Source organism: Gossypium hirsutum, chromosome D13 (assembly GCF_007990345.1).
Source record: "Gossypium hirsutum isolate 1008001.06 chromosome D13, Gossypium_hirsutum_v2.1, whole genome shotgun sequence".
Classification (NCBI taxonomy): domain Eukaryota; kingdom Viridiplantae; phylum Streptophyta; class Magnoliopsida; order Malvales; family Malvaceae; genus Gossypium; species Gossypium hirsutum.
The window spans coordinates 54,119,549-54,141,202 of record NC_053449.1 but is presented as its reverse complement, the minus strand read 5'-3'; the positions used below and the strand labels follow the sequence as shown (position 1 = coordinate 54,141,202).

The following is a 21,654-nucleotide window of genomic DNA, read 5'->3' as shown; positions in this document are numbered from 1 at the left end:
AAGTTCTCGCACGACTGACTGTCGTGCCCAACAATCCCATGAAAATTGTAAAAACTTTGACCTTCTTCTCCGAGAATTCTATCGGGGTGACAAAGCAATCCTTTCTTAACCAGTACCTCCCAGATTTTCTGCAGAGGCGTCCTTATTTCCGAAACACATCTTCTGACTTTCCATTCGTCCACGTTCCCCACTATGCTTACATCCCTTTCGATATGGTTAGGGAATGGGTTCCCAGTTGCATTACTGGCACTATCAAATCGTAGGATACCTGCATCAATGAGTCCTTGAACTCTTCTCTTAAAGGCTAGGCAGTTTTTTGTGGAATGTCCCTGGTTTCCCGTATGGTATGCACAACTAGCGAATTGTATGTTTTAACCTCAGCGAACGAGTATGGAATATGCAATGAATGAATGAATGCATGAATGTCAAATGACTATTAGTCATGAAAGAAATGCAAGAAATTGGTGTTAATTTCAAGATAGCCCCTATTTAGGCATTTCCTTAATCAAAAGATTCTATTACACAACGTTTCGGTCACTCGTGTAATTGACTCCTCTATCAGAAACCCCTTTTTGGCAACCAATCTCTAATCAACCCTTTCCTAACAAGATGTATATGATGCATGATGAAAAATAGAAATACAGACAAACAACATTGGTTAGCAAAACATATATGATCAGAGAAAAATTGTGGAAAATCTAACAAATTAAGCTACTTGGTCCAATGGACTCGATTCCCTTGCATAGAAAGCGAAAGTGCAAAAGGTAAGAGGCGTTCCTCCCGTGCACTTATTTTGGTGACTACTAAACGGACGGAGGTTCAGCATGGCTCTAGTTGGATAGCTCGTATGGTTCACTATATGCGGTTTTGGTTCTAGGTGGGTACTCGAATCGTCTGCACTGTCATCTACTAAGATTAGTACAGAGCCTCGGTCATGGCCCATCATAGGCTTACGAGATCAATTCGAGGGATTACATTTACTTATGCCTATGCGGAGGGACAAGTTAACTCACGAAAGCATAAGTCATATGTAACCCGAAAGTATTCACTAGCCTGTGCGGAGGAACGAGTTAACTCACGAAGGCGTAGCGTTTACTTTCTCTTAACAGGGACGGAGCCCGGGTATAGAGCTCATGTTATGCAAAAAATGCAAGTGCACGGTGTGTGGGGAGAAACTTGTAAACCTTTACGTTTTATTTAGAAAAACTAAACCAAAAATAAAACCGCAAAAATTTAAAGCTGAAAAACAACCTGATAAAACAAGTTAGAATATATACAACACGATGCAAATGCATGATTTTTTTTGAAAACAAAAAATTTAAGGATCACGACTAAATGTTAATTTGAACAAGGAACTTTGAAAATTTTGACAACGCGAGTTTAATTCCAGACACGACTCTCAAAAAGGGTCCCCAGTGGAGTCGCTAGCTGTAGCGACCTAAAAATTTTAGCACGGGCGCTAATCGAAATAAATATTGAAAATTTAAAAACAGAATCTCGATCTATTTGAAAAGAGAGTCGCCACCGATCTTTTTTCATAGGTGTGATCGGACACCTAATGGATTCTCTTTTTAGAAGAAAAATTTATTTTTAAACTTTTCTAAAAAAGAGGTAATTTTAGGTCTACGTGAAAATCCAGAGAAAATTAGAGTTCGGGAGTCGGTTACGCGCGAGGAAGGTATTAGCACCCTCGCGACGCCCAAAATTGGTATCTCGTTAAACGCATGTTGTCTTAATTTTCAAAAATACGAGTTCCATTTAATATTTAGTCGTGATCCGATTGAAATATGAAAACTTTTTTTTAAGACACGAGAATTTTGAAGCACGAAATTTTTTTTTAAAAAATGAAAGTTTTTTTTTTAAAACACGAGAATTTTTAAACACGGAAATTTCAGAAACACGAAAATTTTTAAAACACGACATTTTTTGAAACACGAGAATTTTTAAAACAAGACATTTTTTGAAACACAATTTTTTTCTTAAAAAAATTTAAAATACGAGAATTTTTAAAACACGAAAATTTTTAAAAACACGAAAATTTTTGAAACACGGAAATTTTTTAGAAAACAATTTTTTTTTAAAATCACCGGAGTTTTTGAAAACACGAAAATCTTTGAAACACCGAAATTTTTGAAAACACGAAGATTTTTGAAACACGAAAATTCTTTGAAAATACGAAGATTTTTTTTTAACACGGAAATTTTTGAAACACGGTCATTTTTTTTGAAAACACGAAAATTTTTGAAAGACATGATTTTTTTGAAAATACGGAAATTTATAAAACACGAAAATTTTTTCTGAAAACAAGAAAATTTTTGAAACACTAGAATTTTGAAAACACGAAGATTTTTGAAACATGAGAATTTTTAAATGCACGAGGATTATTGAAATTACAATTTTTTTGAATACTTTTTTATTTTTAAAAGGGCGTATCGAGTTTAACGCAAACCGGTGATATTCACCCAACATAGCGATGAAATCAACGATTTTATGTTAAATCGATTCGTTGCCTTATTTATTAAAATTATTTAAAATAAAATAAAAATCAAATTAAATTAAAAATATAAATATAAATATGCATAAAATGCTAATAATATTAAAACGAAATAACATAAAAATACGAGCATTAAAATAAAATAAACAAAATTACCGAAAAGCTATCGAAACACGAGCTTCGTCGAACGGGTTACACGAATTGAACCTCTCTTTTTTTCTCTTTTTTTCCTTCTTTTTCCTTCTCTTTTTCTTCTTTTTCTTTTCTTTTTTTTTCTCTGCTGGGCCAACCCGTTGGACCTGCTTCTGCTGGGCTGGTGCGTGCGGGCCTGGCCTGCTGGTGCTGGCCTGCTAGGCTGCGCTGGGCCTGGGCTTGGGCTGCTGCTGGTCTGTTAAGAAATGGCCTGCTCTTCTTTTTTTCGGGCTTGTTTCTTTTTTTTTTGTTGTTTTTTCTTAGGCTGCTGGGTCGGATCGGGTCATAGGTGGGTCGGGTCGGGTTGACCCGACTGTTATAATATTTTTTATTATTTCTTTTCTTTTTCTTTTTTTCTTTCTTTTTTCTTCCTCTTTTCTTCTTCCTTCTTCTTCCTTCTTCTTCTTCAAAGTCTAGCCTCCACCACCGCTTGCGCCGCCGCTACCTCCTCCGACGCCAGTACTCTTTCTTTTCTTCTCCTCTTTCTCTTTTCTTCTCTTTTCTTCTTTTTTCCTTCGAAAAAATTTCTCTTTTTGCAAGTTTTTGTGATTTTTTTCGTGGGTGTGAGGGTTTGATTTTGGAGTTTTAAACCCATTTTATAGTTGATATTTGCTTCCTTTTTGCAGGTGGTAGGTGAAGAAGGAGCAGCCACCCATGTTTGTGGCCTGAAAATCTGGGAAGTGGGTGCCCCAAATCACGTAATCTGTCTGAAGGACCAAATCACAAATGCAGCAAAACTTCTGGGGCTAAATGTAATTTTTAGAAAATTTAGGATTAAAATGAAAATTTAATGAAAGTTTAGGGGTCTAAGTGAAATTTAAAGAAAGTTTAAGGGTCAAAATGAAATTTAGGAAAAGTTTAGGGGTCAAAATGCAATTTTTATTTTTTAAATTTTTTTTTGAAATTTTGAAAATTAAACACAAATTCTAGTCGGACAAAAATTTAGTGCTTACAATAATTAATGAATTATTTGTATATAAAAAAATCTAAAATGAATAATACATGTATAAAGTTTAAAATAAACCAAGCTTATAGTAAAATGGGGTTTAAAAATAGGTATAGAAAACAATTTAAATAAGTGATAAAAAACAAATAAATAGTACGTGAAAACGAGTTTTAAATAGCTAATATAAATCAATTTAAAGCAAATAGTATAGGATAATTTTAAAATTAGTATATAAAGCAACTAAAAACAAAATAATATATATAAAAATAAATAAATCATTTACGGAACAAGTTGAAATAACATATGATGAGTTATATATAATATATAAAAGAGGAATTTTAAAATAAATCAACTTAAAGATAGTCAGATTTTGAAATAATATATAAAAATCATGTAAACTAAATAACACATATGTATGTATATATATTTATATTTTAGAATAAGTGCTATATACAATAGTTTAAAATATGTAAGTAAAGTAATGTAAAAATAGAAAATAAAACGATTTAAAATATATATATTAAAATAATCAAAATAAAGGTTAAGAATTAAATTGAAACTACAGCTAAATATGGGGTGCAAATAATAAATAATGGAAGGATTAATTTTTATTCGATTAAAAAAATGAGCGACCGACACAGCAAATAAACACACAGATTCAGGTATTCAAAACCAAGTAGTGAAAACGACATCGTTTTACTGCTGACTCAAATGAAATCGAAGTCAAATAAACAGTACAAATTAAAAAAGAAAGAGAACTGGATCGCAACAACACCCAAATACAGAGGGAATTATAGCGCAAATAGACCATTGAGCCAAAAAGGCGCGGATCCTTCCCTCGGGTCGGGTCACCGCGTGGATCAGGTGCTAATACGGCACCATTTTAGAGCCATTGAAACAGGCCCTAAACGTTGCCGTTTCCTTCGCCCAATATAGCCTATTCTAAAACCCCTAAATCAACTACCATTTAATTTCCAAAACAAATTTAAAAGAAAACCCTAGGTGCTCTATATTCACAGTGCCGTTTTCAACGAATTGACCAAGCTTTCGAACCGTTCGATCACTTCGTCACTCTCGGTCCTTCCATTCGAACTCCGATTGCGACGGAGAGAACAGGAGTCCGACACTGGCGTAAAGGTAAACTTTCCCCTCTTATTTTCTTTCAAGTCGTAGATAAAAAAATTTGAAGAACAGAAAAAAAGAAATAGAATCACCTAAAAATGATATGCTTTTTGAAAACTTTCTTCTTTGTATTGATTTTTCTGTGTTCATAACCTCTATTACAGATTTAAAATCGGCTTTTTATAGCAAAAAAATTACAGAGAATTTTATCTTTTTCTCTATCCTATTCACTGTATTTTTGTTGTCATTGTTGCCCCTCTTTTCATCCGTCTTTTTGTTGCTTTGTTTGTTGTTTGCTGCAGGTACTGGAGTATGGAGGTGGTGGCGTGGCGCGCGTAGAGAGGAAAGCCGAAGGCGGCGCATAGCGAGGCTGCTGCGGCGGCTTAGTTTCCAGAAACCCTAGGGTTTCTGTTTGTGATTTTGTTTTGGGCTTAGATGATTTGGGCTAGGGTTAGGTGTTAGGCTAATTGGGTTGGGGATATTGGGCTAGGCTAGTGTTTAGGTTAAAAACAATTTGGGCTATGTTGGGCCTATGTATTTGGACTGTGGACATTTAATTATTTTTTGATTTTTTTTGCTTATTATGAATGGGCCCCGGGCAAATTGGGCTATTACAGTTATCTTTTTTTTCTTTTTTTCTTTTCTCTATTGTTATTCTTTAATGTTGTTATTACTATTATCATGTTTATTATTAGTTACTTATTTATACCTTTTTAAATATTAGATTTAATCATATATATACAAATATATTTTTTATTTATATATATACTTCTATACTTTTTTTATACTTTAAAATTTATATATATTATACATACATTTTTATAATATATATACATATACACATACATATTTCTTATGACTTATTTACATATACGTACATATACATACATATTTTTAATTTATATCTATATACATACATATATATCTCTTTACATTTTTAATTGTATTCATTTTCTTTATTGTTATTTACATGTTCATCATTATTTTGAAAAAATGTTTTAATTCTATTCGCTTATTTAATTGTAATTATATGATTTATTTGTCTTTTATATTTATTTATTTCATTTTTGATGATTGTTCATATTTTTTTCATACTCATATTATCGAATTCATTATTGTCTTGTTATGAGTATTAAATCGTTTTTATTTCTACTATTTCATGATTTTATTCAATGCATAAATTATGATTTTTGAATAAGCAAAATCTCGTGTTTAGATTCGAGAAGGTCGTACTCTAACTTACTGGGTTTCGATTTTCACAATAAATATAAATACACGAATCTTTTCAAACTCAAGTTTTAAACGATCTCGGGAATTAAGAGAAGATCGTGTCCTAACTTACTGGGCACGATCCTTTTTTTCTCAAGTTTTAAACGATCTCGGAAATTAAGAAAAGATTGTGTCCTAACTTACTGGGCACGAACCTTTTTTTCTCAAGTTTTAAACGATCTCGGAAATTAAGAAAAGATTGTGTCCTAACTTACTGGGCATGATCCATTTTCTAAACTTGAGATAATTAAATATCTTTTTAAATAAGTAAATTTTGGCATTCATTCGCGCATCGAGAATTCAAGACATTGTGTCCTAACTTACTGGATATGTCTGTTTCTTGAATAATGTGAAATATGCCATTTTCCTGAAAATTTTCAACATTTCAATAAAGGATCATATTTTAAATCTCTTCAAAGTTTTCAATTTTCGACACTAAGACATTAAGTAACCAACTAGGTGCCAATTTTGGGCGTATCGAGGGTGCTAATCCTTCCTCGTGCGTAACCGACTCCCGAACCCGTTTTTTTGAATTTCGTGGACCAAAATCGTTGTTTTAATAAAATCAAATCGTTTATAAAAAAAACAACCACTTTTCGAGGTGAGCCGATCACACCTCATCAAAAAGGATTGGTGGCGACTCCCATATTCGTTTTCATTTTAAAAATCCAAGTCGACCTCGTTTTATCAAAAAAATGGTGTCAACAATTTTTAGGCAACCTAACATGGTGTATGGTTAAAAAATTGTATTTTGATTCTATTTCTAAACAATTGAAAAAAAATATTGTGATAGTGCAGTTGTTGTTTTCTTATCTAAAAAAACAAAAGTGATAGTCAAAGTAAACAAACGTGACTGTTGAATATATTAGCATTGAATTAATGGTTGTTGATCTTTTAGTGAAAAACATGTTATTAACGAGTTTTAAGGATCATGTAGCATGAATGAGACTTTTTCTATCTTACAATTTTGTTTAAAAAATAGAAATCTTATTTATTTGGGCATTATTTTTAGTGTACACATTTATATTGAAAAGAATGGATTTTATTATAATCGACAATTATTTTAAAAAATAAAATACACAGTGATATATGAAAGATAATACTCACTCATTGACTATGATGATTCAGATGTAAGCTATTTTAAGCATTATTCTATAACACTCCAATCCTAGAATCATCTTTAGTGTTTAATGAACTTATATTTTTGTGTTCTAATTTTCTTTTTTATTTTTCAACCAACCATACGTTGTTTAAGTTTTTTCATTTTATATGTTCTGATCATATTTATTCTTTTTGACACAATACTTAAAATGACTTGTAACCCCTCCACAACCCATAAATAGGAGGATAATACGCTTCAGCGCTTTCGAACTTACGTCCTCCTGCATTGACAATAATATCTATATCAATCGAGCTAAGACTCAATCAACTTTAACCTTTTTCATTTTAAAAGAGAATGATTCTTATTTTCTAAAACCAACAACATGCTATTTATTTAGATCTTATCCAACTTTACCCTGATTAGGTTTATGAAAAAGAGAGTATAAAAAAGGCTTATGAATAATAGAGAGATCATTACTCAGAAACCACAAATCTATCCTATAAGACTGGGTCCTCCTACAAAATTACTCTCAAAACACCTATCATAAAGCCACTATCATCCTTCCTATATACTCCTTTTGCAAACTCAAGTTCACATTAAATTCATAGTAATAATAATAATATAATAAAGAAGCCAGTTCAGAGGAACACAAAGCCAAATTCATAGAAATTAAAATGGCAATGTTAAACCTAGTTAACAGCCCTTTCTGTATAAGTAATTCTGGTGGTAGAGTTGTTAGGAATAGGGTTCTTCCACCTGCGACTCCAACATTTATTCATGTAATTCTGCATTTGTGTTGCTTCTCAGTTGGCTCTATTAAGCAAGTATTTTTGTTTGACATATATATTCATGTGGCGTAGGCAAGTTCAAAGCAGGAGTCCAAAGCATTTGATACGGCAAAGGAAACTATAAAAGGAGTCAATGAAACAAAGGAGGCCACCAAAAACATGAAAGATAGTGCTATTTCTGCTGCTTCCCAAGTAATCAATTATTTTTATACTTATTCATTGAAGGTCTCCAATTTTTGTTGGTGGGATTGCGATTAAATTATGGTTTCATCCTCATAATCAATTAATAACTATTAAAAAGCTTAAAAAAATGAGATTACAAACTAATGATCGTAACATCACACTGCCATTACTATCTATATCTCTTGGTTGATGTGTTGCCTTAGGGACTAGTTTGCTACTAATTTCGAAACCAACAAAAATGGTAGGTGAACCAGAAGGCACAAGAAACTATAAAACAAGGAGCTAATCAAGCAGCAGATGCCACAAAAAACATGAAAGATAAGACTACTTCAGCTGCTGGCCAAGTAATTATTTCTTTATATACATTTCGTGTAGAAATTCTTGAATTTTCTGCTGTTGGGGTAAGGACTTCAACTGTAGATTTTATTATATTTACGACTATGAACGTGTAATGAATGTTATTGGTGATCAAATATATAAGTTTGCTACTAATTTATTGGCAGGTGAGCGAGAAGGCAAAAGGAATGGCTGAGAAGGCAACGGATGCAGCAAAACAGGTATGGGACACTGCCATAGAAACTGCTCAAAAGGCTAAAGAAACTGTGCTTGGGAAAGCTGATGAATCCAAAAGAGGCATTAAAGAAAATGCAGAGAAAATAAAGCATAGGATGGACGACAAGAACTGATAATTTATTTCTAAAATGTTGAACCACAGCAAAATAAATTCACCCTAAGGTCAACTACCCAATTATTAGTTGTATACCTTACTCAGTTTCTTATTTCTAAAACCTTCAATTTTTTGTTTTTTAATTATTTATCTTCTTCTTTTCTAAAGCTATTTTCTTTGCCACTAGCCACATACCACCATCAAATATTTTACTTTACCAGCAATCTCTAAACCAATGACAAAAACTATTGTATATAAAATATTATATTATACAGTGTATTTTCAAATAAATAATTTAATATAAAATTTTGTATGTATAAATATATATTTTATACGATACTAGGTGTGGGGATGGAACTCGTGTCTACAAGAGTTTTAACCAGACATAAATATATTTATATATTCTTCTAACAATCACAATCTTCATATTTATATAATATATAGGATAAAATATGTCATAAGTTTTTATATTCTTCACAAATTTAAATTTTAGTCCTTATGCTTTTCTTTTTAGGAATTTAGTTCATCTATTTCTCAAATTTCAAAATTCAAGTCCAATTGTTAACACAAAATAAATAAATTAAGTTCAATTGCAAAACCTCCTATATATATTTTCTTCCCCCCTCTATTCAAGATTAAAGTTTTTAATATCTCATCGCATTGTTTTACTACTAATCAATTTCACACAAGCATACCCTTAAACAGGAAATTTAAGCTCTAGTTACTCATCTAATAGTTTTTTCTCACCAATCTCACATTATTGTATATACACATACAGTCACAATTTTAACATTTTCTACACTAGACATCTAGTGCTCATAACATCCAATTGTGTAAACTTAAAATTTATCCCAGATGATATTAAAGCCTCACCTGTACCATCTGTGATCAAAGAAGATCTCAAAATCATCATCAACAACTCAAGCTTTTGTATTTATTTCATTTCTTATTAAGCAAAGATAGAGAGAAGAAAGAAAAAGCATTCAACTTAGGTGCACTATTTACACCCACATTTCCAATCCAACGCTAAAACATGTACTTTGAAAAACTTATGCACCAACTAATAAAATAGTTGCCCATTATTTGTCTAACCTCACCTAATTTCTCCTCTTTCAACTTATCTCTTAAGCAACTTCAAAAATATTTTTATAGACAATCAAATATTTCTCTGGTCTATGAATAGTTTCGTCCAACAAACTAATAATCAATTTCTTAGATTCTAACAATTAATTTTCTCCACTACACTTCATCATAATGTATAAATTTTCTACCATCCTCTTTCAAATCATTCCCACTTGTACCAAATAGTGTTAAAACTTGGTTTTAAGTTTTCCTGAACCTTACCTCCATAAATAGGGGTAGCAAAAATTAAACCTAGACATATATTGGTTACTGAAAAGTCCATAACCATTTACTGTAATTGAGTCTCATTGATGCTTAAGAACCAAAAAAGCCAAATTTACACCCTTTAATAATCCTCCTTTTTTAGTACGAAAAACATCTAATAATTTACCATAAATAAAAGAAAAATCTTTAATGGACATTTGGTGGCAGTTTGCTGACAATAGCAAGACCTGTTAGTCGTCTCTTGAATTACCATTCCATAATTTTATAAAATATAAAATATAAAAATTATAGTGTATGACTCATCAATTTTGTCTTCAATATTTAAGCTTACTAAAGGAAAAAAATTAATTTATTTAATATTTTAATTTAATAAATTTATTAATTAGAAGATTTTCGCATTAATAAAAATGAAATAATACAACCAACAATTTAATTTAATAAAACATAAAATTTATTGTAGATTGAATAATCAGTTTAAAAATTATCAAGGGCAGATATGTTGCTTACTATTTTTGTATCATGTTGTTCACTGTTTATAGTTTTTAAATTGGTATTTTTAATATATTATATTATACTATTATTATATAGATTATTTATACTTATACCTATATTTATATTTGTATATATTAATTATATTTAATTAAAATTTAATAATTAATACTTAAAATTTATTCGATAAAAATATCAAGATACAATACTTGAATAGAATATATGCCACTTTTAAATCATTTTAATTTTATTAAAGTAACATTTCTATTTTTTTAAATTTAAATATTGTTTCAATCGATAAAGGTACTATGGAGGCCCCTATACTAAAAGTCAAATTGCATTTAGCCTCCTCCTATTAAACAAATAGGCAAATTACTAGCCCCTGTGCGTTAGTTCAAAGATCAAACTGGTTTTTTTGTAAAAAATTTCATCCATTTTTACCATTAAGTGATGAGGTAGTTAATGGAGAATATACAAATGTACCTTATGTTGATGTGACATTTCTTTCCATGCTAACAAATGTTTAAAAAATAAAAAAAACCTAAAAAATAAATAATTTTTTAAATAATTATTTGAAATACCACATATAGGATGAACTTGGATAAATAGTTGTCCAGGTTCATATTGAAGGTGGTTTGTCAAATAATTATAAAAAATATTAAAAAAAATAAAGTTGTTTAAATTTTATAAGAACTATAAGAAAGTATAAGAAATTATTAAAATTATTAAAAATTAATTAAATTATTTAAAAAATTAATCTTAATTTAAAATAAATAACCAAAATTAACATAACCTTCACCAAACTACAAATTCAGAATAACAGAATCAACTTTTTGTTTTTCAATGAGGAGTATTTGTATTTCACACCATTTACTTTGAACATATTCCCTTAAATGTTTATTGTTATTGTAACATCCCAAACCTGGCCTACACGTTATGACCGAGTCTGGAGAGATTACATCAGCTCGTTAAAGAACTTTTGATTAAATCAAACTTAATGTGCATTTCGAAAGCATAAAATTTGGCAAAACTCTCACAAATGTTTAGAATTACTTAAGTTCGAAATCATTTATTCCAAATCCAGAATTTGAATTCAAAACCATGTTTTGAAAATAATTATTTTGTCAAATACTCAAAAACAAACAAACAGAACAAAAATAAAAAACAAAGTCTAAACAAATTTATAGTCCAAAATAATTAAAAACATAAATTATCTTATTTTATTAACCAAGAAATAATCCGAGCTCCCTTACGCCGTTCGATCCTAAACTCAAAGTTTACTTGAAAAGTCAAAGATAAAACAAAGGGGTTAGCTATAAAGCTCAGTGTATAACTAAAACTAAAACTTAGATCACACATAATACAATATACAAATCAGAGAATTTCATAACGATCAATTAAACTAAAATGAGAATGCATGATTATGATAATGCAATATTTTTTTAGAAAATCATAATGCAGATTTTATAGAAAAACTTCCTACCCAACTCCACTACACACCAAAATAGAGTTCCCTAGAACTCATCCAACCAAATCACACCAACAGAATAGTTGTGGTCAATGCCACCAGAGATTGCAGTGAAAACTGCCATATTGGATATATATGGTAAAGCCACCATAATTGTAGACAAACTGCCAAATAGAAATGTGGATAAACCACCAGATAATACAGACCATTAAACTGCCAAAACTCCCTTATTTCCATATGATCTCAAACCCCATGCAATATGACATGGCATGTATGTAATGAATCAAAATGAAAAGCATGTAAAGCATGCAGTCATACAAAACAGACGTATCACAAATTCAACATAAGCAAAATAGTTTTGACATAACGTCACTTGCATGGTCATATAACAGAATCCAAAGATACACGAATTTAGTAGATTCAGACATCAGATGCTCATACTCAATATAGCAAAACGAAAACACACCATCAGAATTGACAGAACACAAATCATACGTATATAATTGACATACCTTAAACACAACACATATGAAAACATATTAACAAATACCTTATTTTCAGGTCTTATTAAGCAGTATGGACCCTTATGGAAAGTCTAATTACGAATTTCAGAATCAAACGGCCTAGGTAAAAATTTTCAAAAAGTAGGCCCTACACGGCCCAAATAGTCCAAACTGTGTGGCTCACACGGTCTGCCACACAATCGTATAACGTAGACAATAGGTTTTCCAGCATCGTGCCGTTTGCTATTTTTCGAATTTTTCGTTTCACACCTTACTATTTTTTCAATGCAAACACCACAGTGAGGATTCTAGTTCTCTTGGCAGCGGCGAATTAAACATACTTACGAAGCCGGAGGAAAGTACGCCTCACCACCACCCATGAACGAAACTTAACAAGACAAATAATGACAATGCTTCACGCCAAGTCAAAGGAAAGGGTGAAATCGCAAAATGGGGAAAGAGGGGAAGTGGGAGAGATGGGCGACAATTAATGGGGAGATTTTGGGGGAAAATTTTCTCAACATGGGTGGCCCATAGGGGATTTAGCAAAAATAAATCTCATTTGCACACACAGGGATTCAAACACAGAACCAAAAAAAATCTAAAGCTTTACCAATAAACCAACAAGCTTATTCTTATTAAAAGTTGAGCAAAAATAATATAAAAGCCAGACATTTTAGGGATAAAGTTAGGATAAAAACAATAAAAATTCAAAGGAAATATTTGAACCTAAAACCTTACAGACACAAGCACAACCCAAATCCATTGAACCAAATCAATTCCCTTGACAAAATCCCTTTAGCATTAATTCAAAAATTGAACGTGACAACTTTGGATTTCACTAACCCTATTCTTCTAACCTAGTTTTTGAGATATGACATTTATTTTGTCCAAATTTATAACACATTTTCTTAGGTTGGTTCACTTAGTAGTGGAGAAAATACAACACAAACAACTTATTAAAGAAAAGCTTTTGCTTCCATTAAATTTTGGTTTAACATAATAAAAAGCCTGTAAAATAATTCAATAATCAATTGAGCCCTAATTGAGAGTAAGCAATCAATTAAGTCATTGAAAAACTAACTTTCGTGTAAGCCCTTTTTGGTCATTAAGCCTATGCTAACATGTTAAGTGATGTGGCAAAATGTAAAGATGTTAAGTGATATAGCTATTGTGGTAGATGTCATGGTAGGTTGTTCACGTGGACAATTTAATTGAATTTTCAATTATTTTATGAGAGTTTAATTATTTTTTTAATTATTTAAGCCAAAATGTTATTAAAATATTATAAAAATTTAGAAAATTATAAAAGTTATAAAAAACTATAAAAATAAAAAAATATAAAAAATATAAAAAAAAGTTATAAAAATATAAAAACAACCATAGATAATTTTTATTATTTTAAAAGTTTGAAGTCTTTGATTTCGATAATATGAAAATGAGGAACATGAAGTGTGATAGTGATAGGACTTGTATAATGAACCATTGCCAAGTCCAATTTAAGCTCTCATTTTTTTATTATCGAAACCAAAGACTCCAAACCATCAAAATAAAATAAAATAATCTCTATAAGCTTTTAAAATAAATTTTATAACTTTTTAACCATTTTTATAAATTTTATATAAAGAGTTATATAAAATTATATAAAAATTATTAAAATGATAAAAAATATAAAATATAAAAACATAATTTTTTTTTTCATTTTGAAGGCTTAGAGTCTTTGATCTCGATAATAAAAAAATGGAGAGTTTGAACTATGATGGTGATTGGACTTGATCGATTTGGCACCCCATAAAAGTCCCATATCATCACATTTCCAGCTACTCATTTGCTTATTACCAAAGCCAAAAACTCTAACCCTTCAAAATAATAAAAATTCTTTATAATTGTTTTTATATTTTTTAAAAATAATTTTTAACAATATTTTACTATATTTGATACTTTTTTATAATTATCCTATTTTTCATAATTGTTATTATTTTTTTTATAATTTTTAGACTTAAATAATTTTAAAAATTAATTAAGTCCTTAAAAAATAATTAAAAATTAATTATGTCCTCATAAAATAATTTAAAAATTAATTAAGCCCTCCTTATTAGCAACCTGCCAAGTCATCTACCACGTTAACATTTTGCCACATCACCTGTCACGTCAACATAGACTTAATGGCTATCAAGATTTATACGGAGTTTGATTTTTTTGATAGCTTAATTGATTACTTATATTTGATTAGGGACTCATTTACATGTCATTTCCGATTGAATATTCAATTTATTTTTGAATTATTCTTCAAGTCTTTTCATTATATTGAGGCTTACATTTTATATTTTTTTATAGTTATTTGTCATTTCAAAATTTTTTAATATTTATAGTAATTCATCTAATAATTATTAAATATTTTAAAATTGTAATTTGATGATGATTAATTTGTAATTCAAATATTTATCATAAATTTAAATATTTTTATTAATTTTTAATAGTTTCTTGTATTTCTTAATAATTTTCTATAATTTTTATAATTTCTTGCAAAATCATATTCAAGATTGACCTGGACGAGCGTTGACCAAGTGCATTTGAATTTAGACAACAATTTATCCAAGTTCATTCTGAAAATAAATTTTTAAATTACATTTTTTTTAGAATTTTTAACTTTTAAATATTTGTTGACATGAAAAAAATATCACGATGTGTGCAGTATATGTGACACACCATATGCTGTTGTCTACTTGCTCTGTTTGTCATATCATGACTTAACAGTATAAATGGATAGAATTTTTAAGAAATGAACTAACTTATTTTTTAATCTAATGTACAAAGATTAATTTACTTATTTTTTAATAAAATAAACGAAATATAATTAAACTTTTAATACAACGCACTGTATGATATTTTTACCGGTTTATTTATTAGATTGACATGATTTTATGAGCAAAGAACGTTGCCCTTTGTTTTTGGATAATTCATGCAATTCGCTGCATCATGATTTCTTTGCCGTGCGTGCTTTAAGCTTAACCACCCCAACAAAAAAAAGAAAAAAGTAGTGAATATTTAATTTAATAAAAACGATCTTTTAAAAAATAGTTTAATATGACTTAAATATAACAGTAATCAAAACAAATAAATTTTTATTTAATGAAAAACAAAATATAAGAGTTAATTTTGAAAATATGCAAGGACATTCATTAAAAATAAATAAAACAATTCATATTTTATTAAATAAAAATAAAAATATAATAGTTAATTCTAAAAATTAATAAAGACATATACATCGATTAATATATAAGTTTAGAGTTAGTGGGTTTATATATAAAAGTATACATAGTATGTAATAGGTATCGAAACCATCAAATATAATTTCTCACGCTCTAACTTAATTAAATAGTAGTATAGAGTAGTAGAGTCGATCCCATAGGGATTGGAATTTCTAATTTTTCTGTTTACGCGACTAGATTTCTGAGTCTAGATAACTGTCGTGCTCATGACCTCTGGGTGCAGAGATGTAAAATAAATAAAAGGGATGATAAATAAAATAAAATAAAAACAGAATTATGATTGCAAAATAAAATTAAAGAAATTAAATCAAATTGATAAATCAATATGTGAATGCTTAGCCTCAGCCTCGGTACACTTCGAAATCGAATCGATCCTTGAAAGTAGATTTTCCTTTCCAAACGATAAGTTGGTTATAGCGATCAAGGGCGCCCCAACCGCCAACTTTTCCTTTTGTAGTTGATTCTGATACGACTTGCAAACCAACCCTTACCGATTATCTAACCATGTAACACGCGTCCGCAATTTAAGATCTCGGCAACCTTACGATCTAGAAAAGCCTAACTCGAATTAATGACCTCAACCGCGTGGGCTATTTAAATTCGACCACTATCTTCCTTGACGGAATCTAACTAGCTTTTTCTAATTGAACACACCAATTTGTTCACAGGAATTTGAACTCGATAGACGACTGTCTCATTTTCCCAACTGTATGCCAAGCAACTCCAACCCAGCGCGCTTTTTGAATTGAAATTGAATAAACTTTAAGGGATGATTGTGACCATCTCATATTCCAGAGAGATAACAAATACTTTGTTGAAAGGTTTTTTAGTACGAGTTTATATCTTACGATTTTTTTGTCGAAATGATAACCGGGCTAAAGATAAAAGGAAATTAGTTGAACATGAAATTAATCATACTCAAATTGAAATTTAAAAGTGGATTTAAATAAAATGATGATAAGTAAAAAGGAAGAAAATGAAATGAAATGACAGAATGGTTTGCCAAAATGTTGAAGTCAGCCTCCATGCAGCGGCAAAGGTGGCCATGCAGGGAACGTGCTTCAAGCAGCAAACTGAAACTGTTTCATTTAGTTACTTAAATGAACATTTTGTATTTTAGTTTGTTTTGAACTTAGTTGGCAGCTGCATTTTGATGTAATTAGGTGATGAATGACAAGTTTAGGTAGCTTGTTTAAGTATTCAAGCAAGTTTATCAAGTTACTAGGTAAACTAGTGGTGTTAGGTATATTATTAGGTGATAACTTGTTTATTTTGTATTTGTTATCTCTTATATGTATTGGCATCATGTCTCTTGTTAAGGTTAATGAAAAATTCAGCTCATTTCCAATTTTAAAAAATTCTCTCTTTTCTTTTCTGTTTTTTATTGCAAATTTTTCTTCTTCGATTGTTTCTTCTGCAATGCTTGACACTTGCTGTCCAAGCAAGAGCAAACCAGCTTGCTGCTGCCCTTAAACACCAACAATTGGTATCTGGAGCCTTTGTCTTAGTGGACGTGTTGTATCAAAACCAAAAATTCGAATGGCTTCTTCAGGTTTTTCACCAGCAGCCCCACCAATCTTCAATGGAGAAGGCTTCCACATATGGCTGGTCAAGATGAAGACTTACCTTTAAGCCTTTGATCTGTGGGAAGTTGTCAACACAGATGCTGAGCCAGCACCACTGAGGGCCAATCCCACAATAGCTCAGATAAGGCAATACGCTGATGAAATGACTAAGAGGCACAAAGCCATGTCCTGCATTCAAAACTGTGTATCAGATGTCATCTTCACCAGAATCATGGCTTGTGAGACTCCAAAACAGGCTTGGGATAAGCTTAAGGAGGAGTTTCAAAGCACAGAGAGGACAATGCAACAGCAGCTATTGAATTTAAGAAGGGATTTTGAGAATCTGAAGATGAGGGAAGAAGAAATAGTAAAACAGTATGCAGATAGAATCATGGCGATGGTTAACAGCATAAGGCTCTTAGGTGAGCACTTTGATGAGGCAAGAATTGTTGAGAAAGTCCTCTCCACTTTGCCTGAGAGATATGAGGCAAAGATATCATCTCTAGAGGACTCAAGAGATCTAGCTGGTATCTCTTTAACTGAGTTAATCAACACTTTCTATGCTCAGGAACAAAGGAGAGCTAGTAGGGTTGAAGACCACCAGGAAGGTGCATTTCAAGCCAAAGCTAAAGAAGCCTCGAGCATTAATGCTCATAAAGGCAAAAAGTTTTGGAAAAACAGGCCTAAGCCTGATGCTGCTAGAAGCAGTGACCAACCCTGTAGACATTGTAAAAGGGCTGGTTATCCAGAAGACAGATGCTGGTTTAGGCCAGATGTTGTGTGCTAACACTGCAAAAAGAAAGGCCATGTTGAAAGGGTCTGTAAGAATAAGAACAAGCCAAGGCAGAACCAATTTCAACAATCTAAGGCTGAAGTTCGAGTGGCTGAAGACAGTACTGATCATGAAGAGTAGGTTTTTACTGTTTCTTACTTAGCTGCTGAAAAAGAAATGTTCAAAGGGCTGGTTATTGGACAGTGGTTGCACTAACCATATGTCACCAGATGCTTCCTTATTCAAAACCTTGGACAGAAGCTGTAAAACCAAGGTCAATGTTGGAAATAGTCAGTTCATAAGGGCTGAAGGAAGAAGAGATGTGCTTATAAGCACTCTTACAGGCAACAAAGTCATCTCAAATGTGCTATTAGTGCCTGAGATCGACAGAAACCTTCTCAGCATAGCTCAACTCCTTGAGAAAGGCTACATAGTTGTGTTCAAGGGCAAACACTGTCAAATTGCTAATCCAAGTGGATCAAGCCTCATGATAGTCACTATGACTGACAAATGCTTTGAGGTTCACTGGTCAGATGACTCAAAGTCAGCATATACAGCCTCTACTGATGACTCCAAGCTCTGGCATCAAAGGCTTGGACATGTCAACTTCAGGTCGATGGCTTGAATGGTCAGTGAAGGCTTAGCTAAAAACATCACCAATTTAATGGAGCACGATGATGTGTGTAAAGTGTGCCAAATGGGAAAATAGGCAAGACTGCCATTTCCTACAAACTCAGCATGGAGAGCCACAGAAAGACTGCAGCTTGCGCACACTGATGTGTGTGGCCCAATGAGGACTGAATCACTCAGTAAAAACAGGTAATTTATCCTCTTCATTGATGATTTTTCAAGATATTGCTGGATTTTCTTCATGAAACACAAGTTTGAGGTAGCTCAAGTGTTTGTGAAGTTTAAAATAGCTGTTGAGACAGAAACAGGCTGCAAGCTGAAATCGATAAGATCAGACAATGGGACTGAGTACACTTCAGCTCAGTTCCAAACCATTTGTGATGATGCTGGCATCAAACACCAACTAACAAATGTGTACACACCTCAGCAGAATGTGGTATCTGAAAGGAAGAACAGAAGCCTGCTGAATATGGCCAGGTGCTTGCTGTTTAAGAAGAAACTGCCCAAAACCATGTAGGCTGAGGCAGTAATCACTGTTGTTTACCTTCAGAATAGACTTCCAACCAAGCCTCTTGCTCACAAGACACTTTTTGAAGCTTGGTTTGGATTCAAACCTTCACTAGCACATCTGAAAGTGTTTGGTTGCATGTGATATGCACAAATTCGAGCAGTAAAGAGGGACAAGCTTTTAAAGAGAGCTCAGCCTAGCATTCTAGTAGGCTATAGCTCAGTCAAGAAGGGCTACAGGATCCTGGATCCCCTCACATGCAAAATCCAGGTAAGCAGAGATGTTATTTTTGATGAAAAGGCATGCTGGAACTGGGAAAAAAATGAGCCAGAAGCTGTTTCAGAAGGTCTGGTGCCCAATCAAGCTGAACTCGAGTAGCTTAATCCTGAAATAGACATTGATGATGTGCCTATAAGAGGCACAAGGTCCTTGGAAGAAATTTATGAGAGGGCACAGACTGCTATAACAGAACCTACCTATTTTGAAGAGGCTGAAGCAGAAGAAGAGTGGAAGCAGGCCATGGTTGATGAGATCAACATGATTCAGAAGAATCAGACATGGGAGTTAGTTGAAAAACCTACCAACAAAAAGACCATTAGTGTAAAATGGGTCTATCGAGTAAAACACAATGCAGATGGAAGCTTAAACAAGCTGAAAGCCAGACTAGTTGTGAAGGGTTTTAGTCAGAGATATGGTCTGGACTATATGGAAACATTTGCTCCAGTAGCCAGACTCGATACAATCAGATTGCTGGTTGTTCTAGCTGCTCAGAACCAGTGGACAATTCACCAAATGGATGTGAAGTCTGCATTTCTCAACGGATTCTTGAAAGAAGAGATATACATTGAGTAACCTCCAGGATTCATAATGCCTGGCAAAGAACATATGGTGTATAGGCTAAGAAAGGCTTTGTATGGCCTGAAACAGGCTCCTAGAGCCTAGTATGCTCGAATTGACTCATATCTGGACAGTTTGGGATTTGAAAGAAGTGCTAGTGAGCCAACACTCTATGTTAAGAAGAATCGAGCTGAAACACAGCTCATTGTGTCACTTTATATTGATGATCTTCTAGTAACTAGAGGAGATAAAGTTAAGTTGGCTGATTTTAAAACAAAGATGAAAAAGATGTTTGAAATGTCAGACCTGGGATTGATGACATATTTCCTAGGAATGGAGGTAAATCAAGCAAAAGAAGGAATCTTCTTGGGACAAAAAACATTTGCTTTAAAGGTTCTAGGCAAATTTTCAATGGAGAATTGCAAGCCAACCAGCACACCTATGGTTGTTGGCATGAAATTATCGAGCCAAGAAGTTCATGAACCTGTCTGTGAAACTGATTACAAAAGCCTTGTTGGTTGCTTGTTATATTTGACAGCAACAAGACCTGATATTCTGTTTGCTGTGAGCATGCTGTCAAGGTTCATGCATTGTTGTAACCAGCAGCATTACAAAGCTGGAAAAAAGGTGCTAAGGTACATCAAAGGTACCTTAAACCATGGAATACATTTCAGAAGGGCTGAAGAGTTGAAACTGATTGGCTACACTGACAGTGATTGGGCTGGTTCAAAAGATGATATGAAGAGCACTTCTGGTTATGCATTTACACTTGGCTCAGCTCTAATTTGTTGGAGTTCGAGAAAACAAACAATGGTGGCTCAATCGACAGCAAAAGCTGAATATGTAGCAGCTTCTAATACTGTTAATCAAGCTACGTGGCTGAGAAAAATTCTTAATGATTTGAATCTACAGCAAAATGAAGCAACAGAGATTTATTGTGACAACAAGTCAGCTGTTGCTATTGCCAAAAATCCAGTCTTCCATGGCAGGATAAAACACTTCAACATTAAGTTGCATGTCATAAGAGAAATGGAACAAGCTCTAGAGATCGAGCTGATCTACTACGGTTCTGAAAATCAGATTGCTGATATCTTTACAAAATCACTTAGTGCATCGAGATTTCTAAGCTTAAGAAAGCATTTAGGAGTCTGCAGCATAGAAGCTGAGGAGGAGTGTTGAAGTCAACCTCCATGCAGCAGCAAAGGTGGCCATGCAGGGAACGTACTTCAAGCAGCAAACTGAAACTGTTTCATTTAGTTACTTAAATGAACATTTTGTATTTTATTTTGTTTTGAACTTAGTTGGTAGCTGCATTTTGATGTAATTAGGTGATGAATGACAAGTTTAGGTAGCTTGTTTAAGTATTCAAGCAAGTTTATCAAGTTACTAGGTAAACTAGTGGTGTTAGGTATATTATTAGGTGATAACTTGTTTATTTTGTATTTGTTATCTCTTATATGTATTGGCATCATGTCTCTTGTTAAGGTTAATGAAAAATTC

The 21,654-nt window shown here is 32.2% G+C and overlaps 1 protein-coding gene across 1 annotated transcript; it reads left to right on the top strand.

Moving 5' to 3' along the window:
• The first annotated feature begins 7,710 nt into the window (after nucleotides 1–7,710).
• On the top strand, nucleotides 7,711–9,084 carry LOC107919774 (late embryogenesis abundant protein, group 3). Its single transcript, XM_016849148.2, has 4 exons — nucleotides 7,711–7,904; nucleotides 7,986–8,105; nucleotides 8,342–8,440; nucleotides 8,600–9,084. Exons 1-4 carry the CDS (start codon nucleotides 7,800–7,802, stop codon nucleotides 8,780–8,782), a joined length of 507 nt encoding a protein of 168 aa, XP_016704637.1. The 5' UTR covers nucleotides 7,711–7,799; the 3' UTR covers nucleotides 8,783–9,084.
• The last annotated feature ends 12,570 nt before the right edge of the window (nucleotides 9,085–21,654 follow it).

Excerpts from the sequence above, each read along its gene's own strand:
- LOC107919774 (XM_016849148.2), top strand. The coding sequence starts at position 7,800 with ATGGCAATGTTAAACCTAGTTAACAGCCCTTTCTGTATAAGTAATTCT. Across the intron at positions 7,905-7,985 it reads CGACTCCAACATTTATTCAT|GCAAGTTCAAAGCAGGAGTC; the intron begins GTAATTCTGCAT and ends CATGTGGCGTAG. Across the intron at positions 8,441-8,599 it reads CTACTTCAGCTGCTGGCCAA|GTGAGCGAGAAGGCAAAAGG; the intron begins GTAATTATTTCT and ends ATTTATTGGCAG.